The 12,617-nt window shown below is 33.4% G+C and overlaps 1 protein-coding gene and 1 long non-coding RNA gene across 5 annotated transcripts; one reads left to right on the top strand and one right to left on the bottom strand.

Moving 5' to 3' along the window:
- Window positions 1-459: 459 nt before the first annotated feature.
- On the bottom strand, window positions 460-4,107 carry LOC108215682 (uncharacterized). 4 transcript variants are annotated; one of them, XR_001805973.2, is made up of 5 exons: window positions 3,867-4,107; window positions 2,689-2,749; window positions 1,898-2,148; window positions 1,627-1,799; window positions 460-1,335 (listed from the first exon to the last, which is right to left on the bottom strand). It is a non-coding gene; the product is annotated as an uncharacterized LOC108215682 (long non-coding RNA). The 4 variants fall into 4 exon arrangements; XR_001805975.2 differs by lacking the exon at window positions 2,689-2,749 and having other exon boundaries at window positions 460-1,168; window positions 3,867-4,105; XR_001805971.2 differs by lacking the exon at window positions 2,689-2,749 and having other exon boundaries at window positions 3,867-4,096.
- A 5,566-nt stretch (window positions 4,108-9,673) lies between these two features.
- On the top strand, window positions 9,674-10,801 carry LOC108205805 (uncharacterized). Its single transcript, XM_017375890.2, has 2 exons — window positions 9,674-9,967; window positions 10,038-10,801. The coding sequence occupies exon 2, from the start codon at window positions 10,040-10,042 to the stop codon at window positions 10,532-10,534; it is 495 nt and encodes a 164-aa protein (XP_017231379.1). The 5' UTR covers window positions 9,674-9,967; window positions 10,038-10,039; the 3' UTR covers window positions 10,535-10,801.
- Window positions 10,802-12,617: the final 1,816 nt, after the last annotated feature.

Raw genomic sequence — 12,617 nt, 5'->3', positions numbered from 1 at the left:
CATATGGACAAACCCCTTAAGTTACGATAAATTTGTGTGCACATATTAAAGTAGAATATGAATTTTGGGAAGATAAATAATTTAACTAGATATTTTATAATTTGAAAGATTAATATGAACACTAGTCATTTGATATTTGGAGCATGGATTTTGCCATCATATAGACTATCTTTAATACGTTCAAGTTAGATATATTGTTTTCCAAACTTCATACTGGAAATTTCGTAACGTATTAGATCAATCAACTCAATTTGCTTGTTGTGAATCCTTAGATATGAGAACAAATATAGCTTTTTTACCCGTGGGAAAGGTAAAAATATAGAAATGTCCCCAATGAAACGAAGAACAATTTGCAACTTGTCGGGTAATTTGAGCCATCACGAAATGGATTTTATTATGGCCGATAAAAAATCACGACAAACGCAATTCAAAAATCGTACTTATTTTTCTGCGATAGGCTAAGCCAAACACCCTCAATATATATTAAAAATTAAAATACAGGATCATTAAGGCAAAAACGAACAAGGTTATCAAGAGGTGACCAACCAAGCTCCTTCCTGACCCTCCGAGTGCAGGTTCAAAAATTGTGTCTGGAGCAGATATGAAACAACAAACCTCTGCTGATAAGCGGCTTCCTGAACCTTAGCATGTCCTGCCTTTTGTGCTCAATTCTTTATCCAGTGTCTTGTTACTGGCTAAGTATGTCAGTTGCGAGTACAGCGATTCACAAAGCAACGTGTCTGCAGTCATGTAAAAGTTTTGCTTTAAATGACGATGAGACAGAGGTGGGGATTGAGCTTCCTGGAGTGATTTAGATGACATAGTTGATACTTGCTACCATCCCCAGAAAACTAAGGCATATATATGCAAAAGGTACCCCCAACACTGAAGAATCATAGAAACCAAATTCTAGGCTCGAGAAAATTACCCACTGCTTCTTCCAGTTCAAGCCAACCAAAAGCTACACGAGCCGGATTTTGACCTTACCCTGTATCACCATTAAGGCTGCTCCTTGCCCTTCATTGTAAGAGCTAGGTGAAACATAAGGGTTCTACTGGAGTGACCGGACACTCGCATCTGCACAAACATTTCCATCATACATCCAAATACCAGAAATCCCCAGACACCATCTCACAGTTGAGGCAATATCAATGACCCTCTGGATGAGCTGGATTTAAATACAATCAATTTTTCCTTCAGAGACAATCAATAAGGACTGACACCTTGTTGGACCATCTACAACAATGAGTGCAGGAAACTCAAGTGCATTTAAAGCTTTGGGGCTGACGATGCTTTTAAGATGTGATTCTCACTTATAGCACCTTTGACTTGAAGCTATATGAACAATATATTGCATTATGAGCTTATGACAATTTAAGCAGATATCAGATACGATAGGTCAAAAGATATATGCAGGTCACCACAGAACGAGAGAGAGGATAGGACTTGAACATATGCATCCAGAGAGGATAGCAGTGCAAAACATATTTCATTTTAACCATGGTTTGACAAAACTTTATGTAGTGAAAGAGAACTAGTATTTTTTTTACTTTTTGGCTATTTCATTTTATTTTTTGCTACTTCCTTTAAAAGTAAAAAGGTAAAAGATTCAATATTAGGACATACCCTCAAGCTGACTGAGAATATCAATGGTCAAGTTCAAGTCACCACCATTAGCACAGTACACATCTGGAGGGCTTTTGGAGGCAAAGCCAGGACATCGGGAAGCCAAAATCTCAAGATGGCGCATATCTGAACTCTCCAGCATGTTAGAATTCCAATTGAAAGAGGCTCCCTTCCTACCACCAGACAAAATATTATCATTGCTCGTCCCAAGGTTTATTATGCAATTTAAGATAACTGGGTAAGCAAGGTGTTTGGTGCAATAGAAAATCACATCTTTTGAGCCAAGCTGCCACCGGTTCAATAAGGAGACAGTTGAGTTTCTGCTGTTTCTTCAAGATCACAGTTGAGCAGGGAACGCCATTAAATTCTGGGACCTCAACATTATCAATTACCTTAAAGTCAGTCAGAGTCCTTTTGTTGTACAAGCTCATTATGTCTCTATAACTGAAGCAAAAATTATGTTACATGCATACGGACGAATAATCTGAAAAAATCTGCCTGTTGTGCGGATGCACCCAAATCCTGCAATAGAAGAAAACATACGGAAATATAGTTAGTCCAATCTACTTGAAGGTTTTTTTAAATTGTCTTAATGCACTTGAAAACAGCTTTCCATGATAAGAATTCATGGCATCAAATTTGAATAGTTACAAGTTCTACACACCAATGCCAAAATTTCAACAAAAAAAGACGCAAGACGATTTAGACTAATGTGCTCCTACATAGAAAGTCACAATGCAATCATTAATGAGTCTGGATATAACATGAAATACGTAAAGTGTTACCACAACTAGCTCAGGCCTCAGAAAACTCAGCTGATAGGCAAAAAGCAAATTGTAACAAAAACAATCACGAAAGTACAGCCCTCCAATACGACAAGCAATTGAAGGAGAATTTGGCTGATTTCTCTCCAACGTCATAATCTTAATGTCACATACTTTTGTGAGCATAACATCACGAAAATTGATTGTTCTGCATACCATCATACAAAGTTCATTTCCATGCTAGATTTCATCACACGTCATATCTGGATAAAAGAAAAAAAGAAGAAGCGAATCCTACCTGATTATTGTAATGCGGCTAAGCTGAGGTTTGCATGCTAGAACGTCATTGCATGTCACATCTAAAAAGTCATGAGGGTCACATAACAATACTGAAACTTCAACAATAAAAGTCGGGGCAAGTTGGACTCCATTACACAATATCATACGCAACGCAATCATAGAAGATATGGATTCATAATTCTTCTTTACTGGCTTAGGGTAAGTCAGGATATAATCTAAATGCCCCAAAGTGTTACCACAACTAGCGTAAAACACTCAACAGATAAGCCAATCACAAGTTATGAACACAACAGACATATATATGGCCCTCCAACACGTCTAGCTATTATAGGAGATCAACTTTGTCCGATCAAAGTATCCTTCCATCACATGCTTTCGTGAGCATAAAATTACCATCAAACCAAATTCATTTCCGCTTTAGGATTCTAACTTCTAAGTAACTCCATAATTTCCGTACATACACAACATCACAAAATCTAGTGTTTTGAAGTGTCGACAAAATACTAAAACTCATCAACCAGATGACTCTGAGCTCCACAGACTAATATATCTAACATAGACAAAATCATTGATATATAGCATTTAGCCCTTAAACTAAATACTTGATTCAAACAATACTGAAGATAAAAATAGGTATACAACTACACAACTGAAGCAAATCCCGGCATATGCATATGCATGTGGCCAGGAGGCCAAGCCGCTTATGCTAATGAACAAGAGCACCGCAAAAAATAAACATTTCATCTGCACATCCTTGACAAAAATATACAGGACACAGTTAAGAACGATATGCTTATAGACGTTGATTATGAAAGACTCATGAATGAATTTATAACTTTACTCGACATCTAATTTTTCAGGGCAGGCCCTGTGTATGTCTCATTATAAGTGCAAATTTTTCCCGCCCCAATTCAACTAATTAAGATGTTGCAATACAAGAAATTCAACTACACATTATAACCCACAAGGCCACAATATCAAAATGTGAATTGAATTTGAACAAATTTAAACAACAATCACATATAGTCAGAAGTAGAAAAGTTGGACTCAGTTTTAACAAAGGTATCAATGAATATGTACCAGACAAGAAGCAACGAAAAGGGAAAAAAATAAAATCAAAGAGAACAAAAAATAAGGCATATGATCTGATCAGAGCTAAAAGTTGTAGCTTTATACCTTTATGAAGCTTTCCCATAGCAAATAGATTTATCACCCGGGGAAAAACGAAGATGGGGATGAAGCAGGAAGAAAACGCACAAAAAACACGCAGTGAAGGTGCAAAAACAGAAAGTTTTGCTTCGAGGTTCGAGCTTCTTGAGTTGCAATGTGACTCTTGCAACCCAAAAATGGTATTATTTTTGAGAATAAAATATTTTTATTTCAAAAATGATTATGTATTTTTATTAGTTGAATATGATGAAAAATTGTTTACTTTAATAAAAAATTTAAAAATAAAATTTTTGTTTAATAATTACTTATTTGTCAAAAGAACATATAAAGTTTTTCATTCTTTCTCTATTTCTTCTCTAATCATATTTATAACTTTTTTAAAAAAATATGAATTCCAACAAGATTTTGATGATCAAGAAAGTATATAATTATATTTAATTCAAATTTAAAGTGTTTTATTACAATTTTTAATTATTCTGAAATTTTGTAGGTCTTCAATCAATCAATAGAGATTATTTATAGTCCTTAATCCATAAGATTTTATAAAAATTGTTGTTTTAAGAGTTAGTTCCAAAAAAAAAAAATTGCTATAAGAGTTCTAACTAATAAAAATAATAAATATTCCGAAAATTATTGAAATTTCCTTCTCAAATATTGATGTGCGACGTATATAAATGATAAAATTTCAAGTAAAAATATTATATTTTTTATAATTTTTAATATTTACTTGATACACATTTTAAGATTTATATAGAATATAATTTTAAAAATTATTTATTAAGAAAATTTATGTAATTATATTTTATAAAAAGTTTAAAATATGTGTGTATATGCGAAGATAAACAATCTAGAAATACAAGGGAGAATAATTTTTAACCCAGAATTGTCACTTATTTATTGGCAAAGAAAAAATAAAAAAAAATGTGACAGCCTTGGAGGCCGGAGCCATTCATTCCAACTTCAGTTACATTCCAATGAAATTAGAAACCACGTTGCTAATTGGAGCAAGCGACTGACGTGCACGTACAAAAGACAGCGAGTGATCTGACAAAGACAAAGGCATATTTGCTTTCACCACCAGCAATAGTACTGAGAGCCAGCTGGATGATGTGATGACTGGATCGGTCTAATCATGTGGGCCATGGACCATCTGTCCGATTCAGATAATCCAGCTCTATAAATCTCTTTTATTATTCTGAAAATGACTTTTCAACATAATATGTATAAGCAGCTTGAAGTTCATTGTACATGTTAAGAAATCACATGCGCATGCAATTGGAGATACAGAAGGCGATGTTGATTTGAAATTTCAAGACTTATCGAAATTGTATCAACTCGAAAGTATTAAAATTTATGTAGAAATACTTTCGAAAATTTTAACCTTATGTAGATTCAGGGTATATTGTTTATCTCATGGTGTATTAGATTGTGATCTACAATTTGAATTATTCTTATATTTTGAAAAGTGTATAATAAGTTTAGTTATAGGATTAATTATCAAATAAATCATATTTTTGTTTGAATATATCAAATCATTATCGAATATTTTTTGATTTCGTTTGTATCACTTATCTAAAATAAATTAAAACTGTATATAAATTTTTGAAATTTTCATAAATTAAAAAAAAGTTGTGCTGAATTTTTGTAAAATAAACATATGCTCGTCTTTCTCACTGCTCCCATTCTTCTCTTTTTTTTTTAAACTAAAATGTGTACTCGTTCATTTTCAATTCAATTGATGCTCTATTTTTGTACTCCCTCCGTCCCCTCCAATTCTTATCGTTTGGAGGGGACTCCTCGACACGCATTTTAAGGCTCATGAAAAATATGGTTCTATAACATATTTTTAAAATTTTCTTTTTCCGAATAAAAGTTTAATGTTTAAATTTTTATTCAGAAAAAGAAAATTTTAAAAATACGTTATGAAACTATATTATTTATGAGCCTTAAATTGCGTGCCGAGTACTCCATTTCAAATGATAAGAATTGGATGGGACAGAGGGAGTATGTTTCTCTAATCTAATTCCTAATTCTTACATTATTTTTTTATAAATTTACGTCAAATCACAATCGAAATTTTAATGAGATATAATATAACCAAAAATTTGTCACTGATAAATTTGATACATTGAAACGAAGTAGGTTATGTGAATCATGATTAGCTAGGGTTAAAAATAGGGCGGGTTCGGTTCGGGGCGGGGACTTCATTTCCCAGCCCCGTCCCATATATATTTTTCCTGCCCCGTTCCCGCCTCCATTTCTCGCGGGGATTTATTTTTAATCCTCATCCCTGCCCCACTGAGGATTTAGCATAATTTCGCCCCGCCCCGCTACTATAATATTATATTTTAAATAATTATTTAAAAATTTATAATTTTTTCTTCAGAATTTATAAAAATATACAAGGCACGTATAGTAAAAGTAAAAAACTAAATAAAGCATGCATGTCAAATTAGAATAACAATATAATCACACAATCTTTTTTTAGTATCCGTTTTGCATATAAAAATATCAAAAAAGACATTTTACTAACATAAGAACTTTCTAATACTTTAATACTTTCAAGTCTCAAGATCTGAACTACTTAAAATACTTCACAAACTAAAGACATTAATGACATAATAGAAAAAGTCTTCATCTTCTCCAAATTAAATAGATTTTAAAATTATAGTTTTATGTATTATAAAATAATAATATTAAATATAATAAATATGTTATACTAAATATACTAAATATATTATATCAAATATAATTATTTATTTATATTAAATATATGCGGGGCGGGGCAGGGAATCCCCGCGGGGATTCAACAAATACCATACTTGCCCCATATTTTGGCGGGGCATAAAATCAATCCCCGTTACTACCCCATTACCCATATTAGCGGGGCGGATCTGCCCCATTCGGGGCAGGTTCCCCATTTTCCTCACCCCATTTTTATCCCTATGATTAGCTATCTAATTATATGATTAAATAAATATAATGAATAAAATTTTCTTATTCGAGTTTTAGAAATTTTCTCAAATTTCTTATTTTATAAAAACACTATATCTTGTATTTATTCTTGATCTCAAACATTATCAAGATAGTATAACACTATTTTTTTTTATTGTGCCTGTTTGCCAAGGACTTCCGGCTTGTCTATTTGACAACGGCTTCTATTTTTTGACCTATTTGTGTAAAAAACGAGAAACACTTATAAAAAGTTGTAAATGTTAATTTTTTTCTCATAATTTTTAAAGTTTAATCACTTATGAAGCTTAATTTACCTCTCATTCTTACTTCATCTCTTTATAAAAGAAATACTTCTTTTAAATTTATCTAAACCGTCCCGTTATATAAAATACACTCTATATTGTATTTACACCTGATCTCAGCGACGCATAGGGTGCATCAGGTTAGTATTTTAATTTATAAATTGTACTCTAATCATTTTATACCAGCTTAAATCATTATAATTGATTTAACTGATTCAGCAGGTGAGGTTGAGTGACATGTAACTCAAAACGAATGATTGGCACATGTTCCTTTCTAAACATATTAGTCAAATAATTAGCAAACTTATTAATTGGGTGTACTTGATTGAGCCAATTAACTACTCCATCTGTCCCTCTCATTTCTTTACAGTTACTATTCTGGGATGTCCCTCTCATTTCTCTACGTTACTATAAATAGTAAGTTTTTCTCATCTACTATTAGAGCATCTCCAAGAGGCTCTTTATTTAGGCTCCTAACTTGAGATTTGAGGAGGGAGAAGCAAAATGTTGCTCCAAGAGACTCTTAAGTGGCTCTTAAATCTTAAGAGCCTCTTGTTTCTCTCTCCTCTCTCCTCAAAGTTAAGAGCCACCACATGGCTCCTAACTTATTTTTTTACAATAAAAAAATCCTTCCCTCCAATCAACCTCCATCTTTCCCTCTCTTTTGTTATAGTGGAGCCCAATATATGAATAAAATATGAAATAGAGAAGAGATGTAGAGAGCATTGTTGGAGTTTACACTCTTAACTTTGTCCTAAATTACTAAGAGCCACATTGTTTATATTATATTTAGGAGCCAACAAGGAGGCTCTTGGAGATGCTCTTACACCCACTACTTTCCTACACTAACTCAAATCTATTATTAAATATTGATAGGTCCCACCACTTTACCTACTTTTCATCTAACTTACTTTCCTCCACTAACTCAAATCTATTATTAAATATTGATAGGTCCCACCGCTTTACTTACTTTTCATCTAACTTTACTCATTTTTCATACATTGTCTTGGTCTCCGTGTCCCTCTCCAATGTAAACAATTGAGGGGGACGGAGGGAGTATATAGTACGTATTCTGGATTTGCAATTATTTAAAACTTTTTGTCAAACTTATAATCATCACTCGGAAGACAACTACACATGCTTATGATCCATATTTTTTCTGTTTTCAAAAATTAAAATTTACATCTAAAGATCACACATGTTTTTCAATAAATATTTTCATATATTTTTTGATTTTAAACATAAATTTCCATTAAATTTTATAAAACGGCTAAACTAAAAGAATATACAGTGATATGAAACAATGTCCCATGATCACATATACTTAACTCAATACAATTTGAATAATGCAATTTTATTTGTCGTGTCAATTGATAAGATTTATATGAATAAAAAAGTCCACTAAAACAAACTAGGCCCACTAAAAATATGATTTATGAACATCTCTATCTAATTAAAAATTTCTGTTCGATTATGTATTATAATAACTCATTTTAAGCATGTATGTGAACTTGAAACTAAACCCTGAAAAAAAAATCCTCTCAAACTTCTTCCTTTTCCCTAGCCGTCGTGAGGGGCTTCCATCGGTTTTTACCGGTGGAAAGCCCCGAATCTCTTTGTTTTGCTCTTGCTTTTCAATAATACTCCTCCCCGGTAAGGATTTCTATCTTTCAAGATTGTATCTTTGTTTGATAAAATCTTTTTTGGGTGAGTTTTGTTCCCAATATATTTGGGTTTTGTTTATTCTCTTCTTGTGAGAGCTTGGTGTGTTTTTTGGTGTGTTTTGGTGTGATTCAATATCCAGGACGTTAGATCTGCCACATTTTCAAGGAATTGATTCAGTGGTAAAGATTTATATGGGATCACAGTTACAATCGATAGCTCAAACGAGTTTTGATAAAGTTTTGATGAAGGCTATATGTGTATATATCAATTTCAACAAATCGCTTGATTGTGTCTTTATAAAGACTAGATTAATCAGCGATATGATCTGTTTATGTTTGTTCGACTCGATTGTTCTTGTAGATGCCGTATGGCTTTTCATTATTAAATTAATTTCTTTTTTTCAAAAAAAAAAATATGATATAGTAACACTTAACAACTAACCCTTGATATAATTAACTTATGAAATTAGCTAAATATAATTGAATAGTTATGTGCTTATCCTTTGTTGTCCCTCCTCAATTTTGGCTCACCTTATATTCCCTCCATCCTGAGTTGTATACTTAGGTGAGCGACACATATTTTAATACTCTCTAAAATATAGTTTTATAACCTATATTTTAAACTCTTTTTTATGAATATAAATTTAATTATTAAATTTTTATTAAAAAATCTTCATAATAATAAGTTAATGAACGTATAAAATTAAATGAGACGGAGCGTACTCATTCCTGAGGCATATAAATCAAAATTATCATAAACAATTAAAAAAATACTAACATGGTGGAATCAGCACAGTTAAAATGTGACCAGAACCAAGTGTTACTGCGGCAATCATTGGGGCACAGAGCAAAGAAAGGATACTACAACACAACACACACAGACACACACTGCAACAGAATAAAGGGATAGAGATGCACACTACACACACAGACGTCCTGCCCCTCACTTTCTAAATATAAAGCGCAAACTGATAAGCATTGCGAACGCACTCGCGCTCCTAGAAATTTCTCAAGCCTCGGTTACATTACAAACTGCCAAGAGCCTCGAGCGGCTCTGAGATGTATATGATCTCATATCTCTTCCTTATTTGTACTGAGTTTGTCGAATCTGAAGGCTCCGACTGGGAGAAAGAGAGATAAATTGCGTAGAGTTTGTTCATTGTTTCTCATTCAATTCTCGGTTTCTGTAAGTATTTCTCGATTTGATATTAATTAATATTGTTTCGTGTTTGATGTTAGTGAAATTGTTGTTTTAGGAATGACGGAGAAGGAGGAGAGTGCGGTTAGGAAGACCGGAGGTGAATCGCCGGAGGTGAAGACGCCGGCGGCGAGCAAATCGGCGGTGGCGGCGGCGACTCCGACGGAGGTGGAGGTGGTGAAGTGCGAGTGCTGCGAGTTTACGGAGGAGTGTACGATCGCGTATATCGCGCGTGTGCGGGAGAGGTACGAAGGGCGGTGGATCTGCGGGCTGTGTGCGGAGGCGGTGAAGGATGAGATCGGGAGATCTGGCCGGAGGATCAGCGAGGAGGAGGCGCTGGAGCGGCATGCGAGTTTCTGTGAGGAGTTCAGGTCGCCGCCGGAGAAGCCGGCGGAGGAGCTCATCTCCGCCGTGAAGCAGCTGCTGATCAGGAGCTTGGAGTCGCCGACCAGTGTCAGGTCTAATCCGAGTAGTCCGAGGGGCAAGGACGGGTCGGATCTTGCCCGAGCTACGTTCGGGAGGTCCCAGAGTTGTTTCCCCAGCATGGATGCCTGAAACATCACCGAACTAAACCGAACGTGCTCAGTATATCTCGTTCCCGATCCCGAAGAAAGATGCTTCATCGAAGGCTGATGCGCCAATTGCAATGAATAAACGATTATTGTAAAATAAATAAATTAGTTTAGGAAAATAAAACGAAATTGAATTAGAGGAAGTGAAGGTTCTTGGCCAATGCAATAGTTAGGTTCTGGATCTTACTAATTCAGATTGTTGAGTTGTATTTCGAATAAATTAGCCATGGAAATGAATAAATTTGATAAATGTAGTGTTTATGTACTTATCAAAAACATGTGGTGAAGAAGATGATGGGTCCGGAGCTAGTTCATGTTTGTACAATTCTGTTGTGTAATTGCCTTCAGAAATCAATCTTTCACCTCACCAAGTTCAAGAACCATTCTTATGCTTATTTCATCAATAGTCTTGTCAGACTTGTTAAAACTCTCACGAACTTATACTCTCTCTCGGCTGTCTTTGTCCGCATATTAGTCTGTTTGGGCAAAGGACAGGAGCCGTTTGGATTAGTTTAAAAAAAATTACTTTTTAATTAATTTAAAGAAAGTTAAGTAGAAATGAGAAATAAATATGTTAATAACGTGTTTGAAAAAAAAAAAGCAGAAGCTGTGAGAGAAAAGATAGTGTGGATGTTTGTCAACCCTGCTTCTGAGCTTATTTATAAAAGAAGTGCTGCTTTTTGATAGCCTGTTTGGCAAATAAATTTAAATACTTATCATGGGTATTAAAAGCTCAAAAAAAAAAGTTATGGATCCTAGCTTTTTTTGATTCACCAAAACTTCTTCTTGTTTTAATTAACTTCAAACTTATAAGTCACCATATCCAAATACTCCTAACAACTTATAAATCCAAATCAACTTCTCATTTATAATCCACTTCTTTATTTTAAGCAATAAGTCACTTTTTTTAAGTTTAGCCAAACGGGTGCTTCCACTTATTTACACAAACGGGTAAAAGAAGTAGAAGCCATGAGAAGTTTTTGCTTCTTCATCCCAAAGATGCCCATAGTCTTGTAAAACTCCCTCCGTCAGAGTGAGGAACGAAGACGCGACACGTATTTTAATATCTGTGTAAAGTATAGTTTTGTAACTAAATTTAAGATATTTTTTCAAAAAAAAAATTATATCCAAATTTTTACTTTGAAAAAAATATTAAAAATAAGTTATAAAACTATACTTTATTATAATACCAAATGTGTGTTCAACATTGAAAAAAATGTGTAGAATTAAATGAAGCATAAAATTTACTTGATAAACAATTAAGGTCCTTGGCTAAGGGTTAAAATCTCGAATAAAATTAAAAGATTTATTTTTATAAATAATTAAGGTCCTTGGCTAAGTGTTGAAGAGAATTAAAATTTTGAGATTTAATAGAATATGGAGGTGTTTGATATTTACATAAACGAAATTCAAATTGTACGTAAATGATAATAGCATTCAATCTTTCCGTACTTATCATCTTATTTGGTTAAATTTTGATTTGTTTGTATATGAAAATTATATTCAATTGTTTGTTCATGCTATTTACAGAAAGAAAAAATATGTGATTTTGTATTATTTTTTTCGGTTTGTTAATTCCTTTTATTATGTCACGTTATTACATACAACACATATTCTTCGGAGAAAAAGGTAAAATGTCATGTATTATATTTATATATTTTAGATCATTCTGTATAGGTTGTTTTGAAAAGTAAGTCAAACGTTATTTTGTATTTTTACATATATTTTAGATCGTTCACGACAATCAACTACATTTGTATTTATCTTATTTTTTAACTGCGATGTTTTTATAACACGTCACATAAAAGTCTCAATTGATGTATAATCATAAATAGATGAAACTCTCATACGCCGGAAAAAGACACAATTGCTACTTGATGAATCCTTAAATTGCTGAAAGAAACCCTAATTGCTAATTGCAGAACTCTAAATCCGTGAAACTTCAATTATTTATTGAGATTCTTCGTAGACTAAAAAATGTCTAGACTTGTAGATTGTTATTTTCCTTCCTCGTCGTCATTGTGTATTGGCTTGAGAGAGTGAAGAACGGGAGAGAGCGAAAAGTG

Source organism: Daucus carota, chromosome 1 (genome assembly GCF_001625215.2).
Source record: "Daucus carota subsp. sativus chromosome 1, DH1 v3.0, whole genome shotgun sequence".
NCBI lineage: Eukaryota > Viridiplantae > Streptophyta > Magnoliopsida > Apiales > Apiaceae > Daucus > Daucus carota.
This window is presented reverse-complemented; position numbering and strand designations above follow the sequence as displayed.